This window comes from Mustelus asterias, chromosome 5 (assembly GCF_964213995.1).
Source record: "Mustelus asterias chromosome 5, sMusAst1.hap1.1, whole genome shotgun sequence".
Taxonomy (NCBI): Eukaryota; Metazoa; Chordata; class Chondrichthyes; order Carcharhiniformes; family Triakidae; genus Mustelus; species Mustelus asterias.
The window spans coordinates 7,937,886-7,958,085 of NC_135805.1; the positions used below are offsets into that span (position 1 = coordinate 7,937,886).

General features: G+C 45.1%; 1 protein-coding gene across 1 annotated transcript in view; it reads left to right on the top strand.

Moving 5' to 3' along the window:
- LOC144493944 (dynein axonemal heavy chain 8-like) overlaps positions 1-20,200 on the top strand; it is a 1,661,706-nt gene that overhangs the window by 1,504,196 nt on the left and 137,310 nt on the right. Inside the window, exon 89 of the mRNA XM_078213521.1 lies at positions 17,691-17,843. Coding sequence (XP_078069647.1) covers positions 17,691-17,843 — 153 coding nt within the window. The remainder of the gene's footprint in view (positions 1-17,690; positions 17,844-20,200) is intronic.

Genomic DNA, 20,200 nt, shown 5'->3' on the forward strand with positions numbered 1-20,200 from the left:
CCGGACCCCAAGGTCCTTCTGATCCTCTACACTGCTAAGAATGGTACCCTTCATATTATACTGCTGCTTCATCCCATTGGATCTGCCAAAATGGATCACCACACACTTATCCGGGTTGAAGTCCATCTGCCACTTCTCCGCCCAGTCTTGCATTCTATCTATGTCTCGCTGCAACTTCTGACATCCCTCCAAACTATCCACAACACCACCTACCTTGGTGTCGTCAGCAAACTTACCAACCCATCCCTCCACTTCCTCATCCAGGTCATTTATGAAAATGACAAACAGCAAGGGTCCCAGAACAGATCCCTGGGGCACTCCACTGGTCACTGACCTCCATGCAGAGAAAGACCCCTCCACAGCCACTCTCTGCCTTCTGCAGGCAAGCCAGTTCTGGATCCACAAGGCAACAGCCCCTTGGATCCCATGCCCTCTCACTTTCTCAAGAAGTCTTGCATGGGGGACCTTATCGAACGCCTTGCTGAAGTCCATATAGACCACATCCACCGCTCTTCCTTCGTCAATGTGTTTGGTCACATTTTCAAAGAACTCAACCAGGCTCGTAAGGCACGACCTGCCCTTGACAAAGCCGTGCTGACTACTTTTGATCATACTAAACTTCTCTAGATGATCATAAATCCTGTCTCTCAGGATCCTCTCCATCAACTTACCAACCACTGAGGTTAGACTCACCGGTCGGTAATTTCCCGGGCTGTCCCTGTTCCCTTTCTTGAATATAGGGACCACATCTGCAATCCTCCAATCCTCCGGAACCTCTCCCGTCTCCATCGACGATGCAAAGATCATCGCCAAAGGCTCCGCAATCTCCTCCCTCGCCTCCCACAGTAACCTGGGGTACATCCCATCCGGTCCCGGCGACTTACCAACCTTGATGCCATTCAATAGTTCCAACACATCCTCTTTCTTTATGTCCACATGCTCGATCCTTTCTGTCCACCGCAAACCAGCAGTACAACCACCCAGATCCCTTTCCACCGTGAATACCGAGGTAAAGTATTCATTAAGCAGCTCCGCCATTTCTAACGGTTCCGCACAAACTTTTCCCCCTTCACCTTTTAAGGGTCCTATGCCTTCACATCTCATCCTTTTACTCTTGACATATTTGTAGAAAGCCTTGGGATTCTCCTTAATCTTACCCGCCAAGGCCTTCTCATGACCCCTTCTCGCTCTCCTAATTTCCTTCTTAAGCTCCTTCCTACATCCCGTATACTCCTCTAAATCCTTAACACCTCCTAGCTCTCTGAACCTTCTGTACGCCTCTCTTTTCTTATTCACCAGGTTCATCACAACCTTCGTGCATCACGGTTCCCGTACCCTACCAACACCCCCCTGTCTCATCGGAACGTTGTCATGCAGAGCTCCAGACAAACATTCCTTGAAAATCCTCCACTTTCCTTCGGTACTTTTCCCCAAGAATGCCTCCTTCCAATTTACCCGTCTAATTTCCTCCCTGATGACACTGTATTTCCCTTTACTCCAGAGAAACACTTTCCTAGCCTGCCTGATCCTATCTCTTTCCAATGCTATCGTGAAGGAGATAGAATTATGATCGCTATCCCCAAGATGCTCACCCACCGAGAGATCCTCCACCTGTCCAGGTTCATTAGCCAGCACCAGATCAAATACAGCCTCTCCTCTAGTAGGCTTATCCACATACTGTGTCAGGAAACTCTCCTGGACACACCTAACAAACTCCTCTCCATCCAAACCCCTAGCCCTAGGGATATTCCAATCTATGTTTGGGAAATTAAAATCTCCCATCACGACAACTCTGTTATTCCTACATCTCTCCAGGATATGTTTCCCCATCTGCTCCTCAACATCTCTGTTACTATTGGGCGGCCTATAGAAAACACCCAGCAAAGTTACCGACCCCTTCCTGTTCCTAACCTCCACCCACAGAGACTCCGTAGTCAATCCCTCCACGGCGTCCACCTTCTCTACAGCCGTGACACTATCCCTGATCAACAGTGCCACTCCCCCCCCCTCTCTTGCCTCCCTCCCTGTCCTTCCTGAAACATCTAAAACCCGGCACCTGAAGCACCCAGTCCTGTCCCTGAGACATCCAAGTCTCCGTAATGGCCACCACATCACAATTCGAAGCAGCAATCCACGCTCTGAGCTCATCCACTTTATTCACTACACTCCTGGCATTAAAATAGACACATCTCAGACCTTCAGCCTGAGCACTTCCCTTCTCCATCACTCGTCTAACCTCCCTCTTACCCTGTTTACATTCCTTATCTATTTGCGAGCTAACCTCCTCGCTCTCAGTCCCCTCATTTCGATTCCCTCCCCCCAACCTTTCTAGTTTAAAGTCTCTCCAGTAGCCTTAGCCAACCTTCCCGCCAGGATATTGGTCCCCCTGGGATTCAAGTGCCACCCGTCTTTTTTAAACAGGTCACACCTGCCCCTAAAGAGGTCCCAATGATCCAAGTACCCAAATCCTTGTCCCTTGCTCCAGTCCCTCAGCCACGCATTCATTCTCCACCGATTCCTGTTCTCACTCTCCCGCGGCACAGGCAGCAATCCCGAGATTACTACCTTTGCATTCCTCTTTCTCAGCTGTCTACCTAACTCCCTATATTCTCTTTTCATGACCCCTTCCCTCTTCCTACCTATGTCAGCAGTACCTATATGCATCACGACCTTCGGCTCCTCTCCCTCCCCCTTCAGGATTTCTGGGACTCGACCAGAGACATCCCGGACCCCTGCACCAGGGAGGCAAACCACCATCCGAGAGTCCCGTCTGTGTCCGCAAAAACGCCTATCTGACCCCCTCACCGTAGAGTCCCCAATTAGCACTACCCTCCTTTCCTTACCCTTTTGCACTACTGGGCCAGGCTCAGCTCCAGAGACACTGCCACCGCTGCTTCCCCCAGGTGGGCTGTCCACCCCAGTAGTACTCAGACAGGAGTACTTATTATTAAGGGGCACATCCACCGGGGTGCTCACCATCAACTGAGTTTTCTCCTTCCTCACTGTTACCCAGTTACCCTCCTCCCGTGGTCCCGGTGTGACCACCTGCCGATAGCTCCTGTCAATGACCTCCTCACTATCCCTAACCCGGCGAAAGTCTGACCCCGAGCCAACATCAGCACACAACAAATCCAAATTCCATAGTGTGGACATCAACACAAATGGCACAAGTCTGCAGAACATCCTCAACTTGGTGTGGATAGCATATATCCACCAATGACACCTTCAAATAGTGGAAACAGCTGTAGCAACTTATTCGCGGTTTCTGCATCTTGGCTGTACTGCACCATTGAATTTATTATCTGTAAGGAGGAAACTTGCATGGTTCTGTTCCGCATTATATAGCCTCGACCAGTTTCAGTTTGCCTAGAAATCATGTTTTCCAAATTTCATTTTCAGCATGTAGAAGCTGAAAGTGTCAGTTCCATTCTTTGTTTCCTTTTTATGGTTTTCCAATTTGGCTTTCTGTTTTTAGACATGAAATGTTTCATCTATGTTAGGCGTTATGGGTTTTAACAAGAAGAAATAAAAGTGGTTTGCACATGTAGATTCACACTAACAACAACAGATTTATTCTAGGAGGATTTATTCTTACATGTACAGAGTACAAACTGCAAATAAAACAGCAGCTTGTGGCAACACCCCAATGACATCACCATCAATCATGTGATCAGCTCTTAAAGCAACCTGCAACCTTTTTAAGTATATCCCTCCCTCTTAACTTTTATGGTCATGACAACAAATTACTACGATGTTATACATAAGATCAATAATACTCTAGACACAGGACAATGCATTATTAATTATTCTGCAGTCAAAGATTATGCTCACTTGTGGCATAATTACATGTTAACCCTCAATCTCCTTGTTAAAATTAGTATTGTTTTGCCCTCACTTCTTGTGTAGCAACTTGAGATTGTTATTGACACTACTATCTATAAAGTTTCTGGAGGAAATGACGAATCAAATGTAGTTCTTGACTTTCTTTTTAAGAGTAGCAATGCAAGTGAACTTTGGGTAGTCGGATGAGTAGTGTTTCTATAAGATGCCAAAAAGCTATTCACATGATGTGATAATGAACCTTGATCTTTTAAAGCTTTTAAAGAATGTTTCATGGATGTACAAATCTTTCAACTAATCTATTGGTTGATTGATGCTAAAGTCTGTATTTTATATGATGATTACCATTTACTTTGAGGTAATCCTCAAACTTTTATGAAGTAAACTGTGAACCATTATCACAAAAAAATCTGTTCTGGTTTACCAAATCTTGCAAACATTTCATCAAATTTTTCAATGGATTCTTCAGCTGTAGTAGATTCCATGATAACAACTGCTGGCCACTTTGACTGTGCATCAACTATCACTAACAGCATGTAATCCACAAACGGAGCTGCAAAATCTACATACAATTATTACCATAGCATTTTAAGTCACTCCCAAGGGTGCTAAGGAGACAACAGTGATGTATTTCTTGTTTGTGGACAGGATTGACACTGTCCTACATTTTCTTCAATCTGAGCATCCAAACCCAACTACCAAAAATAACTACATTGTAATTTCTTCATCCAGACTATACCAGCATGTCCTTCATGTAGTTGTTCAAAAATTCTTCCATGTAGACTAGGACAAATGATCACTTGGATTGCCCATAATAGATGCCCACCTTGGATGGTCAACTCACGCATATAATTTCAAATGAGGATGTGGAGGATGTATTCCAGTTATTGTTCCTTTCAATACCATATCCATCACTTTGCCCATCACAGGACCATTTCTGGTTTGTCTCTGAACTTGAGAAGCTGTCACAGGCAAAAGATCTACTCGTGAAAATAAAGTATATTAGCATAACTAGTTGTTGACACCTGCTCAATCAGTAAAGGTAAACATGATTATGCATCAGCATTAGCATGGCACTCTGATTGATGATATTTATAGTAAGTGTGTGCAAATAAGATCAGTGACCACCTTTCCAATCGGCTAGAAGCAAAGCCTTTATACGTTCTAAAAATAATAGTTAAGGGTCGATGATCAGTCAAAAATGATGACTATACAAATAATGATGAAATATCTGCATGGCAAATATTATGTCACATGCTTCATTTTGTGGCTGGGCATCATTAAATTCAACACCAGTCAGAGTACTCAAAGCAAAATTTTGGTCGTTCTTCTCCCAAAGGCATAATATGTGAAATCACTGCCCCTAATCCATAAAATGAGGTATTGCAAGCAAGCAGTAGTGCTAACTTCAGATTAAAATGAAGCAGTACTTCAGATTTCTAAAAAGCATCTTTGATATCCTTGTATGCTTTCTCACATTCTGTTGACCAATCCCAAGACTGTTTAACACATAGGAAATTGTGCAATGGCTTCAATAATGTCGTGAAGTTAGGAACAAATTTGCCATAATAATTTATTAATCTACAAAAGGACCTCTACTGCATTAATTGTAAGAATGTAGTGGGATTTTCCAGCTGCGCTCACTCTGAGATCACAATATCCCACCCCGAGATCAAAAGACCTTTGCATGGTCTGTGTCCCGCCCGCTATGATTCCCATGGTGGGTAGGACGGGAAAGTTCCCCCCATGTTGGAATAGGGCTGGTATGCATATTAAAAAGATCTTTATGAGTAAGCAATGGTTGTGGTTCAATGATTTCATTCATCTGCAAATATGCTTGTGAAAGATCCATCTTGCTGAATTTTTGCCAACCTGATAATCAAGCAAACATTTGCAATTAAAGGAAGCGGATATTGATCAGCACACAATACTGCATTTATGGTTGTTTTAAAATCACTACAAATACAAACTGAACCATCTGGTCTCTTGGCAGGTACGATAGCGGTAGTCCAGCCACTCATCATAACAGGCTCTAACACACCAATGTTAACAAGTTGTACTATTTCTTCTTCAACCTTGTGATGAACTGCACATGACACCATTCTTGCTTTGAGACTTTTTGATTGGCTTTATCCTGAGTTTCACTTCAATTCCCTTCATTGAGCCAAGTTGTTTCTCTTCGATACACTCTTGTATTTATCCAGAAGATGCTGTAGGGCTGTTCTGGAACCAACCAATCAGCACTCTATTTATCTTCTCTAACCATGATCTCCCAAATAGAGCTGTAAAATTACCATGGACCACAGGTAGAGGAACTCCGCTGACCATAATATAACCTTTTAACTGCACAATCTCTTCTGTATATGTCCTGCTAATTTTAAAGGAAGACGCTTCAGCTTTTATTTGTATGTAGTCTCAGGAATTAATGATAGAGCAGCACTAGTATCGACCTCCAGCCGAATAGATTGTCCACTTAACTTCGGAATCACCCAGAATCTATGTGATTCACCCTATATGGACAAGATCATCAGTCGGAGCTCTTCATCATATTTCTGGATATTCTCTTCTTCACAATCATTATTCTTTTCTTTCACGTTTTAAATTTTTCTTGTGGTATTATTTTTCTTGAAGTACCCAGACGTTTCTTCTGAATATTCTTCTCAGGGTAAGCCCAGCAAGCTTTTCCAATGTGACCCATTTTGCCACAATTCTTACATTTACTATCCTTGTTCCAGCATTCACTCACTGCATGGCCCATTTTGGCATGTAGGTGACATGCTTGTTGCTGTTTTGACTTCTTATTGACAGTTCCCAACTTATGGATCTTCACTCCTACACCAAATTGTGAAGCCTCTTATGCAGCCCGTTCCATTAACAATGCAATATCTCCTGCTGTCTTTAATGTCAAATCATGTGCAGTAAGAAATCATTTTTGAATAGCATTATTTGGAGACCACATTCTAGACGATCTCAAACAGAATCTTCTATCGACTCATCAAACTCATAATGTTGTGCCAGCCTTTATAAGGTCATCACAAACTGAGCAATGTTTCCACCTTCCATTTAATTCCTTCTTCAGTGGAAACTGGACCGTTCCGCGATGATCAGTAGCTTTTGAGAGTTATGATCTTCAAGGATCTTTGTCAAGTCATTGTAAATATTGGTTCCTGGTATTTTTGAATGAACCAAGCTCTGGAGCAAATTGTAAGTTTTATTTTCAATTGTACTGAGAAAAGCTGATACGAGCAATTCATTTGCAATTTTGTTCACTTGTACGAAGTACTGAAAATGCTCTGCGTAGGAACCATTTTCTTCATTGAAAAGACCCACAAGTCCTAATTGACCCACCATTTCCCTTGCCGGCACTAGCAACTCAAGACTGCTCGTACTCTTTATATATTCTTTATTTACATATATTCTTTACTTTCCTGTCTTCTCAGTACTCCCCTTTATTGCTCTGGAGACTGTTTCCTTGATGTATTTTATTTTCAAATGGCCCCAGCCATACAGTACAACATCCCTTCTTTTTAAAGATGGTTGATACTGCGTGGAATCTCACCCTTCTCTGATTGGAAAAACCCACTCTTTTAAAACCACACAGAGAGCTTTTTTCTTACTTGTTTTCCTGCACTGTCACTTCAATCTTTAATCCTTTTGTTGCTTCTCCCCAGCCTTCTAATATTCGAAGTATTAGGACGCAAAATATTTTTCTTCTTACTTTAGCATGTTTTCTCAATGTTCTTGATGAAACAATCATTGCCAATTTTCTTTCCATAATGTCCTAACTATGTTAGGAGTGTGGGTTGTAACAAAAAGAAAAGAACATGGTTTGCACATGTTCAGCAAGGAACTTTCAAAAGTTAATTGGGGGAGTCTGTTGGCAGGCAAAGGGATGTCTGGTAAGTGGGAGGCTTTCAAAAGTGTGTTGACCAGGGTACAGGGTAAGCACATTCCTCGCAGAGTGAAGGGCAAGGCTGGTAGAAGTAGGGAACCCTGGATGACTTGGGATATTGAGGCCCATGTCAAGAAGAAGAAAGAGGCACATGACATGCATAGGCAGCTGGGATCAAGTGGATCCCTTGAAGAATATAGAGGGTGTAGAAGTAGAGTTAAGAGAGAAATCTGGAGGGCAAAAAGAGGACACGAGATTCCTTTGGCAGATAAGGCAAAGGAGAATCCAAAGAGATTTTATAAATACATAAAGGGCAAAAGAGTAACTAGGGAGAGAGTAGTGCCTCTTAAGGATCAACAAAGTCATCTATGTGGGGATCCACAAGAGATGGTGATATCCTAAATGAATATTTCTCATCAGTATTTACTGTTGAGAAAAGCATGGATGTGAGGGAAGTTGGGGAAATAAAGAGTGATGTCTTTATGTCAGGGGAGGAGGTGCTGGAAGTCTTAAAGTGCATCAAGGTAGATAAATCCCCAGGACCTGATGAAGTGTATCCCAGGACACTGTGGGAGGCGAGGGAGGAAATTGCAGGTCCCCAGCAGAGATATTTGAATCATCGACAGCCACAGGTGAGGTGCCTGAAGATTGGAGGGTGGCAAATGTTGTGCCTTTGTTTAAAAAGGGCTACAGGGAAAAGCCTGGGAACTACAGGCCAGTGAGCCTCACACCTGTAGTGGGTAAGTTGTTGGAAGGTATTCTGAGAGACAGGATCTACAGGCATTTAGAGAGGCAAGAACTGATTAGGGACAGTCAGCCTGGCTTTGTGAGTGGAAAATCATGTCTCACAAATTTGATTGAGTTTTTTGAAGGGGTAACCAAGAAGGTAGATGAGGGCAGTGCAGTTGATGTTGTCTACATGGACTTTAGCAAGGCCTTTGACAAGGTACCACATGGTAGGTTGTTGCATAAGGTTAAATCTCGCGGGATCCAGGGTGAGGTATCAAATTGGATACAAAATTGGCTTCTTGACAGAAGCCAGAGGGTGGTTGTAAAGGGATGTTTTTCAAACTGGAGGCCTGTGACCAGCAGTGTGCTTCAAGGATCAGTGCTGGGTCCACTGTTATTTGTCATTTGTATTAATAATTTGGATGAGAATTTGGGAGACAAGGTTAGTAAGTTTGCAGATTACACCAAGTGGACAGTGCAGAAGGTTATCTCGGTTTGCAACGGGAGCTTGATCAATTGGGCCAGTGGGCTGACAAATGACAGATGGAGTTTAATTTAGATAAATGCGAGGTGATGCATTTTGGTAGATTGAACCAGGGCAGGAATTACTCAGTTAATGGCAGGGCTCCTTGAAAGTGGAGTCACAGGTGGACAGAATGGTGAAGAAGGCATTCGGCATGCTTGGTTTCGTTGGTCAGAACATTGAATACAGGAGTTGGGACGCCTTGTTGAAGTTGTACAAGACATTCATAGAATCATAGAAACCCTACAGTACAGAAAGGGGCCATTTGGCCCATCGAGTCTGCACCGAACACAATCCCACCCAGGCCCTATCCCCATATCCCTATTGTAAGGCCACAGTTGGAATACTGTGTTGTGGAGTCTGCACGTTCTCCCTGTGTCTGCATGGGTTTCCTCCAGGTGCTCCAGTTTCCTCCCACATTCTGAAAGATGTGCTGGTTAGGTGCATTGACCCGAACAGGCACCGGACTGTGGCGACTAGGGGAATTTCACAGTAACTTCATTGCAGTGTTAACATAAACCTGACTTGTGACTGATAAATAAACTTTACTTTTTTACTGTCCTGGTCACCCTATTATGGAAAGGATATTGTTAAACTAGAAAGAGTGCAGAAAAGATTTACTAGGATGCTACTGGGACTTGATGGTTTGGGTTATAAGGAGAGGCTGGATAGACTGGAACATTTTTCCTCTGGAGTGTAGGAGGCTGAGGGGTGATCTTATAGAGGTCTATAAAATAATGAGGGGCATAGATCAGCTAGATAGTCAATATCTTTTCCCAAAGGTAGGGGAATCTAAAACTAGAGGGCATAGATTTAAGGTGAGAGAGGAGAGATATAAAATGGTCCAGAGGAGCAATTTTTTCACACAGAGGGTGGTGAGTGTCTGTAACAAGCTGCCAGAGGTAGTAGTAGAGGCGGGAACAATTTTGTCTTTTAAAAAGCGTTTGGACAGTTACATGAGTAAGGTGGCTTTCGAGGGATATGGGCCAAACACAGGCAATTGGGACTAGCTTAGTCATTAAAAAAAAAGCGCATGGACAAGTTGGGCCGAAGGGCCTGTTTCCATGCTGTGAGCCTTTATAACTATGACTATAACAGATTTATTCTAGGACGTCTTGCTTGTACAGAGTCCAATTGATAGCAAAACAGCAGCCAGTGGGAACACCCTGATGACATCACCATCAAATCATGTGATCAGCTCTTAAAGCAACCTACAACCCTTTTAAACAAGTTAAGACCAATCTCAAACAGTGCAAATTTGGTAACCATGGATTCCTTCCTAATAGTTTACCCTTTATTTTCTCTGCTTTCCAATCTCTCTGACTAATTTCCTTACTCTGATTTTCAGCTTTGTTTCTCTCCTTTCTGAATGTATTCCAGGCTCCCATTTGCCATGCCAAACTATTTGAAACACATCTCACTAATAAGTCTCCCCACCACGCCCCAGCCCTGTAGAGATGCAAAATATTTCCCCAGAGCTTGTCATAAAAAACACAGAAATCTAAAGTCTCCCCCACATATCCTCTCCAGCAGCCCATTCATCAGACTATTTGTCTATTCCTGTACTTACTTGCAAATGTCAGTGGGAGTAATCCAGAAATTACTAATATTGAGATTCTCCATTGTAAATTTGCACTGTTTGTTTTTTAAGGCAAGGATAGATACATTTTTGAACAGTAAAGGAATTAAGGGCTATGGTGAATGGGCAGATAAGTGGAGCTGAATCCATGAAACGATCAGCCATTCGTCAGCCCACTGGCCCAATTGATCAAGATCCTGTTGCAATCCTAGATAACCTTCTGCGCTGTCGACGATGCCACCAATCTTGGTGTCATCTGCAAACTTATATCCTCGTCCAAATCATTAATATAAATGACAAGTAACAGTGGACCCAGCACTGATCCCTGAGGCACACCGCTGGTCACAGGCCTCCAGTTTGAAAAACAACCCTCTACAACCATCCTCTGTCTTTTGTAATCAAGTCAATTTTGTATCCATTTAGCTACCTCACCCCGGATCCCGTGAGATTTAACCTTCTGCAACAACCTACCATACAGTACCTTATCAAAGGCCTTGCTAAAGTCCATGTAGACAACATCAACTGCACTGCCCTCATCTACCCCTTCAAAAAACTCAATCAAATTTGTGAGACATGATTTTCCACTCACAAAGCCATGCTGACTGTCCCTAATCAGTCCTTGCATCTCTAAATGCCTGTAGATCCTGTTTCTCAAAATACCTTCCAACAACTTACTCAGTGAGCCTAACAGGCTCACTGGCCTGTAGTTCCCAGGCTTTTCCCTGCAGCCCTTTATAAGTAAAGGCACAACATTTGCCACTCTCCAATCTTCAGGCACCTCACCTGTGACTATCGATGATTCAAATATCTCTGCTCAGGGACCTGCAATTTCCTCCATATCCTCCCACAATGTCCTGGGATGCACTTCATCAGGTCCTGGGGATTTATCTATCTCAATGCACTTTAAGACTTCCAGCACCTCCTTCTCTGTAATATGTCCACTCCTCAAGACATCACTATTTATTTCCCCAAGTTCCCTAACATCCATGCTTTTCTCAACAGTAAATACTGATGAGAAATATTCATTTAGGATCTCACCCATCTCTTGTGGATCCGCACATAGATGACCTTGTTGATTCTTAAGGGGCCCTACCCTCTCCCTTGTTACTCTTTTGCCCTTTATGTATTTGTAGAAGCGCTTTGGATTCTCCTTTGCCTTATCTGCTAAAACAATCTCGTGTCCCCTTTTTGCCCTCCTGATTTCTCTCTTAACTCTACTCCTACACCCTCTATACTCTTCAAGGGATTCACTTGATCCCAGCTGCCTATGCATGTCATGTGCCTCTTTCTTCTTCTTGACCAGAGCCTCAATATCCCGAGTCATCCAGGGTGCCCTACTTCTGCCAGCCTTGCCCTTCAATCTAAGAGGAATGTGTTTACCCTGAACCCTGGTTAACACACTTTTGAAAGCGTGCCACTTACCAGACGTCCCTTTTCCTTCCCACAGACTCCCCCAATAACTTTTGAAAGTCCCTTTCTGATACCATCAAAATTGGCCTTGCCCCAATTTAGAATTTTAACTTTTGGGCCAGACCTATCATTCTTCATAGCTATCTTAAAACCAATAGAATTATGGGCACTGGTCCCAAAGTGATCCCTCAATAACACTTCTGTCACCTGCCCTTCCTTATTTCCCAAGAGAAGGTCACGTTTTGCCCCCTCTCCAGTCGGGCCATCCACATACTGAATGAGAAATTCTTCCTGAATATACTCAACAAATTTCTCTCCATCCAACCCTCTAATACTATGGCTGTCCCAGTCAATGTTGGGAAAGTTAAAATCTCCGACTATTACCACCCTATTTTTCTTGGAGCTATCTGTAATCTCCTTACATATTTGCTCCTCAATTTCCCGCCGACGATTTGGGGGCCTATAGTACAACTCTATCAAAGTGATTTCCCCTTTCTTATTTCTCAGTTGTACCCATATAGACTCAGTGGCCAAACCCTCGGATGTATGTCAGGGAAAAAATCGGACCTCTCAGGGACAAAAGTGGGGAATTATGCTTGGAGCCCAAAGAAGTAGGGGAGATCCTAATGAATACTTTGCGTCAGAATTCACAAAGGAGAGGGATCTGTTGACTGGGAGTGTCTCGGAGGGGAGTGTTGACCCGTTAGAGAAAATCTCCATTACAAGGGAGGAAGTGTTAGGTTGTTTAGGGAATATAAAGACTGACAAATCCCCAGGGCCTGATGGAATCTATCCAAGGCTGCTCAGGGAGACGAGAGATGAAATCGCTGGGCCTCTGACGCAAATCATTGTCTCGTCACTGGACACAGGTGAGGTCCCAGAGGATTGGAGGATAGGTAATGTGGTCCCGTTATTTAAGAAGGGTAAGAAGGATAACCCGGGTAATTATAGGCCGGTGAGCTTGACGTCCGTGGTAGGGAAGTTGTTGGAGAGGATTCTTAGAGATAGGATGTATGCGCATTTAGAAAGGAATAAACTCATTAACGATAGTCAGCATGGTTTTGTGAGAGGGAGGTCATGCCTCGCTAACCTGGTGGAGTTTTTTGAAGAAGTGACTAGAATGGTTGATGAGGGGAGAGCCGTGGATGTCGTCTATATGGACTTTAGTAAAACGTTTGACAAAGTACCTCATGGTAGGCTGGTGAAAAAGGTTTGATCTCATGGGATAAAGGGGGAGGTGGCTAGATGGGTGGAGAACTGGCTTGGTCACAGAAGACAGAGGGTGATAGTGGAAGGGTCTTTTTCCGGTTGGATGCCTGTGACTAGTGGTGTTCCGCAGGGCTCTGTTTTGGGACCTCTGCTGTTTGTGATTTATATAAACGATCTGAAAGAAGGTAAGTTTGCAGATGACACGAAAATGGCTGGACTTGCAGATAGTGAGGAACATTGTCAGAAGCTACAGAAGGATATAGATAGGCTGGAATTTGGGCAAAGAAATGGCAGATGGAGTTCAATCCAGATAAATGCGAAGTGATGTATTTTGGTTGAACTAACGTAGGGGGGAGCTATACGATAAATGGCAGAACCATAAAGGGTGTAGATACGCAGAGGGACCTGGGTGTGCAAGTCCACAGATCCTTGAAGGTGACGCCACAGGTGGAGAAGGTAGTGAATAAGGCATATGGCATGCCCTTGCCTTTATAGGACAGGGCATAGAGTATAAAAGTTGGGGTCTGATGTTGCAGATATATAGAACGTTGGTTCGGCCGCATTTGGAATACTGCGTCCAGTTCTGGTCGCCACACTACCAGAAGGACGTGGAGGCTTTGGAGAGAGTACAGAGGAGGTTTACCAGGATGTTGCCTGGTATGGAGAGGCTTAGTTATGAGGAGAGATTGGGTAAACTGGGGTTGTTCTCCCTGGAAAGACGGAGGATGAGGGGAGACTTAATAGAGGTGTATCAAATTATGAAAGGCATAGATAGGGTGAACGGTGGGAAGCTTTTCCCCAGGTCGGTGGTGAGGTTCACGAGGGGTCATAGGTTCAAGGTGAAGGGGGGGAGGTTTAACACGGATATCAGAAGGACGTATTTTACACAGAGGGTGGTGGGGGCCTGGAATGCGCTGCCGGGCAAGGTGGTGGAGGCGGACACACTGGGAACGTTTACGACTTATCTAGATAGCCATATGAACGGAGTGGGAATGGAGGGATACAAAAGAATGGTCCAGTTCGGACCAGGGAGCGGCGCAGGCTTGGAGGGCCGAAGGGCCTGTTCCTGTGTTGTAATGTTCTTTGTTCTTTATATCCCCTCTCAGTACGGCCGTGATGCTTTCCCTAATCAAAAGAACAACTCCCCCTCCTCTCTTACCTCCTGTTCTATCTTATCTATAGCATCTGTACCTTGGAACATTGAGCTGCCAGTCCTGTCCCTCCCTTAGCCATGTTTCAGTAATTTCTATAATATCCCAGTCCCACGTACCCATCCATGTCCTGAGTTCATCTGGATAAAACCTTTGACAAAGGGTCGCCTGGACTCGAAACATCAGCTCTTTTCTCTCCTTAGAGGTGCTGCCAGACCTGCTGAGATTTTCCAGCATTTTTTCTTTTAGTCCCTGAGTTCATGTGCTTTGCCCATCAGGCCTCTTGCATTGAAATAAATGCAGTTTAATCTGCACTTCCCTTGCTCTCTGCCTGATCTGTCTGGTACTAGGATTACTGACACTATCTTTACTACTTAATATGCTTTCTTTAATTCTGTGCTGTCCTCAACCCCCTCTTCTGTCTCCCTACTGCTTTGGATCCCACCCCCCTGCCAAACTAGTTTAAACCCTCCTGAATGGCTCTAGCAAATCTCCCCGCCAGGATGTTAGTCCTCTTCCAGTTTAGGTGTAACCCGTCCCTCTTGAACAGGTCACCCCTTCCCCAGAAAAGATCACAATGATCCAAAAATCTAAATCCCTGCCCCCTGCACCAGCTCTCAAGCCACTCATTCATCTGCCTAATCTTCTTGTTCCTACTCTCACTGGCACATGGCACCGGTAGTAGTCCAGAAATTACTATCATGAAGTAGACGAAGTAGGACGAAGTAGAAAGGGTCGAGAGCTTCAGGTTTTTAGGTGTCCAGATCACCAACAACCTGTCCTGGTCCCCCCCCATGCCGACGCTATTGTTAAGAAAGCCCACCAACTTTCCCAGAAGACTAATCAAATTTGGCATGTCAGCCAATACTCTCACCAACTTTTACAGATGCACCATAGGAAGCATTCTTTCTGATTGTACACAGCTTGGTATGGCTCCTGCTCTGCCCAAGACCGCAAGGAACTTCAAAAGGTCGTGAATGTAGCCCAATCCATCACGCAAACCCGTCTCCCATCCATTGACTCCCTCTACACCTCCCGCTGCCTCGGCAAAGCAGCCAGCATAATTAAGGACCCCACGCACCCCGGACATTCTCTCTTCCACCTTCTTCCGTTGGGAAAAATACACAAAAGTCTGAGGTCACGTACCAACCGACTCAAGAACAACTTCTTCCCTGCTATCATCAGACCTTTGAATGGACCTACCTTGCTTTAAATTGACATATCTCTACACCCTAGCTATGACTGTAACACTACATTCTGCACTCTCTCGTTTCTTTCTCTATGAATGGTATGTTTTGTCTGTATAGTGCTCAAGAAACAATACTTTTCACTGTATGCTAATACATGTGACAATAATAAATCAAATCAAATCAGGTACTGCGCAGTGCCAAGGGGGCAGGGTTTGCAAGGGAAGGGCCTGCTGGGGATGTGGCCGATCGATGGTAGTGGAGAGGGGAATGTGGTGCCATTCCATTAGGAATCGATGGGAGAGGGAGGGAGCAGGGCATTTGGGGCTGGTCATAGAACATAGAACATAGAGCAGTACAGCACAGAACAGGCCCTTCGGCCCACGATGTTGTGCCGAGCTTTATCTGAAACCAAGATCAAACTATCCCACTCCCTATCATCCTGGTGTGCTCCATGTGCCTATCCAATAACCGCTTAAATGTTCCTAAAGTGTCTGACTCCACTATCACTGCAGGCAGTCCATTCCACACCCCAACCACTCTCTGCGTAAAGAACCTACCTCTGATATCCTTCCTATATCTCTCACCATGAACCCTATAGTTATGCCCCCTTGTAATAGCTCCATCCACCCGAGGAAATGGTCTTTGAACGTTCACTCTATCTATCCCCTTCATCATTTTATAAACCTCTATTAAGTCTCCCCTCAGCCTCCTCCGCTCCAGAGAGAACAGCCCTAGCTCCCTCAACCTTTCCTCATAAGACCTACCCTCCAAACCAGGCAGCATCCTGGTAAATCTCCTCTGCACTCTTTCCAGCGCTTCCGCATCCTTCTTATAGTGGGTGGAATCCAACTGGCCATGGGGAGAGGGGCTGGGCTGGACATGGTATGGGGGGGGCGGGGGGGGGAGGAGCTGACCATGATGGGATCAGGCTGGCCATGAGGGTGGGGCTGGTGATTGAGTCTAGCCTGGGAAGGTGGGCTGTCGGGAAAGCCGGCGATCGGGGGAGGTGGGTTCACAAAGGCTGGCGATTAAGAAGTGGGGGTGCCTGGGAGGTAATCAGGAGGCCGGCGATTAGGAATTGGGCATGCCCGGAAGGCAATCGGGAGGCTGGCGATTGGGAAGTGGGGGAATGTCGGGAAGGCAATAGGGAAGCTGCGATCAGGAAATGGGGGGAATGTCGAGGAAGCAATTGGGAGGCCGCGATCGGGTGGGGGAGTGTGGTGAGTGCCAGGAAAGCAATCAGGAGTCCGGTGATCGGGAAGTGCGGGGTGCTGGAGAAGCAATCAGGATGTCGGCGATCAGGAAGTGGGGGGTGCCAGGGAAGCAATCGGGAGGCTGGCGATTGGGGAGAGGGGGGTGTGGGGGGCTATGCGCAGTGGCCCGCTTAGCAGTATGCTAATGCACAGAGTGTCGCAAACCATCCCACCAAGTATGTCAAATAACAGGCAGGAAAATCTCCCATTTTCCCGCCAGTTAGGCACTTACATATCTTTTAGGAGAATCGCCCCCTAGATATTCAGTCCCCACCAACTGCCCCCAACCTGTAAATCCACCTACTCTTCACAGGTGAGGGGGGGTGCGGGGGGGGGGGGGGGGGGGCGGGGGGGTGGAGTTGGTGGGAGTATCAAATTCCACCCTGTGATTTTGCATCAGCAGGCGCTGTAGAAACTCATTTGTAATAAAGTAGTTATTGTTTCCAGACAATCCCACACAGAGATGACTGCTATCATCCCTGATAACCTTCCGTTTCTTATATCCCTTAGAAATTCTCGTTCTCCTTTTAAATTCCCCCTGATTTTCACACACCATGGAGCTATTCCAATAATTAGCATTCTGTCCTCAGAGCATCCTGCAGCTAATGTTTTATCCTGTTCCTCTGCATCTGCAAACTCCCTTAAATACATGTAACCTTCACTACCTATTCTATTTGGTTTTGGACCTGACTCGCTTTTTTGCACCAATGCAACCCTGTGTCATGGATTTATCTACAAAGCAATGAGAAAAGCACGCTGATTTTTTTCAAGAACTTTACCTGATAGTAAATGTGTGAGTTTTTAAAATCTTCATGAACAGAGTGTTTTTTGCGAGATTACATCTCAATCATACTTATAGTTTCACTTTGGAAGATTCTCAGCCTGGATAGTAACTTTTGTTTCTCATACCTCAGGGTGGATGGGTTTTACTCCAGAATTGCCATTTGGGGTTGGATTTCATGGATGAGCTGTTGGAAATCTTACTATCAAGTGAGAATGTGCATGAAGCTTTCCGAGTGTGGATAACCACTGAACCACATCCAAAGTTCCCGATCACATTGCTACAGGTTAGTGTTTTCACTGCAAAATGACAGCCGATTACGAACTTAGGGCCTTAATGCTCACGAGGAATTTGGATGTGGTTGCGGTGACAGAGACTTGGTTGAAAGAGGGACAGGACTGGCAGCTGAATATTCCGGGGTACAAATGTTTTAGGCGAGACAGAGGAGGGGCCAAAAGAGGTGGGGGAGTAGCAGTATTAGTTGGAGAGCATATTACAGCGGTGTAGAGGGAGGACAATTCAGAGGGGTCGTGTAACGAGTCACTCTGGGTGGAGCTTAGAAACAGGAAGGGCGCAGTCACTATGTTGGGGGTATACTACAGGCCCCCCAACAGCCCAAGGGAAGTGGAAGAACGGATATGTCAGGAGATACTGGATAGGTGCAGGAAAAATAGGGTTGTTGTCGTGGGAGACTTCAATTTCCCTGGTATAGACTGGAAATTGCTGAGAGCTGTGACTCTGAATGGGGAAGAATTTGTAAAATGCGTCCAGGAGGGTTCTTTGGAACAATATGTAGATAGCCCGACTAGAGAGGGGGCTATACTGGACCTCGTACTGGGGAATGAGCCCGGTCAGGTTTTCAAAGTTTCGGTAGGGGAACATGTGGCAAATAGTGACCACAATTCTGTTAGCTTTAGGATAGTGATGGAAAAGGATGAGTGGTGTCCCAAGGGTAAGATGTTGGATTGGGGGAAGGCTAACTTTAGTGGGATTAGGCAGAAATTGGCAGCTCTTGATTGGGAGAGGCTGTTTGAGGGTAAATCCACATCTGGCATGTGGGAATCTTTTAAGGAACAGTTGTTAGGGCTGCAGGACAGGCATGTGCCTGTAAAAAAGAAGGATAGGAAGGGTAGGATTCGAGAACCGTGGATAACCAGGGAAATTGAGGGACTGGTCAAAAAGAAAAGAGAGGCGTATGTTAGGTCCAGGCAGCTAAAAACGGAGGGAGCTCTGGAGGAGTACAAAGAAAGTAGGAAAGAACTCAAACGGGGAATTAGAAGGGCAAAAAGGGGTCACGAAATGTCCTTGGCAGACAGGATGAAGGAGAATCCCAAGGCATTTTATTCATACGTTAGGAACAAAAGGGTTGTCAGGGAAAAAATCGGACCTCTCAGGGACAAAAGTGGGGAATTATGCTTGGAGCCCAAAGAAATAGGGGAGATCCTAAATGAATACTTTGCGTCGGTATTCACAAAGGAGAGGGATGTGTTGACTGGGAGTGTCTCGGAGGGGAGTATTGAACCGTTGGAGAAAATCTCCATTACAAGGGAGGAAGTGTTAGGTTTGTTAGAGAATATAAAGACTGACAAATCCCCAGGGCCTGATGGAATCTATCCAAGGCTGCTCAGGGAGACGAGAGATGAAATCGCTGGGCCTCTGACACAAATCTTTGTCTCGTCACTGGACGCAGGTGAAGTCCCAGAGGATTGGAGGATAGCTAATGTGGTCCCGTTATTTAAGAAGGGTAGGAAGGATAACCCGGGTAATTATAGGCCGGTGAGCTTGACGTCCGTGGTGGGGAAGTTGTTGGAGAAGATTCTTAGAGATAGGATGTATGCGCATTTAGAAAGGAATAAACTAATTAACGAGTCAGCATGGTTTTGTGAGAGGGAGGTCATGCCTCACTAACCTGGTGGAGTGTTTTGAAGAAGTGACCAGAATGGTTGACGAGGGAAGGGCCGTGGATGTCGTCTATATGGACTTTAGTAAAGCGTTTGACAAAGTCACTCATGGTAGGCTGGTGAAAAAGGTTTGATCTCATGGGATAAAGGGGGAGGTGGCTAGATGGGTGGAGAACTGGCTTGGTCACAGAAGACAGAGGGTGGTAGTGGAAGGGTCTTTTTCCGGCTGGAGGCCTGTGACTAGTGGTGTTCCGTAGGGCTCTGTATTGGGACCTCTGCTGTTTGTGATTTATATAAACGATCTGGAAGAAGGTGTAACTGGGGTGATCAGTAAGTTTGCGGATGACACAAAATTGGCAGGATTTGCAGATAGTGAGGAGCATTGTCAGAAGCTACAGAAGGATATAGATAGGCTGGATATTTGGGCAAAGAAATGGCAGATGGAGTTCAATCCAGATAAATGCGAAGTGATGCATTTTGGTAGAAATAATGTCGGGAGGAGCTATACGATAAATGGCAGAACCATAAAGGGTGTAGATACGAAGAGGGACCTGGGTGTGCAAGTCCACAGATCCTTGAAGGTGACGTCACAGGTGGAGAAGGTGGTGAAGAAGGCATATGGCATGCTTGCCTTTATAGGACGGGGCATAGAGTATAAAAGTTGGGGTCTGATGTTGCAGATGTATAGAACATTGGTTCGGCCGCATTTGGAATACTGCGTCCAGTTCTGGTCGCCACACTA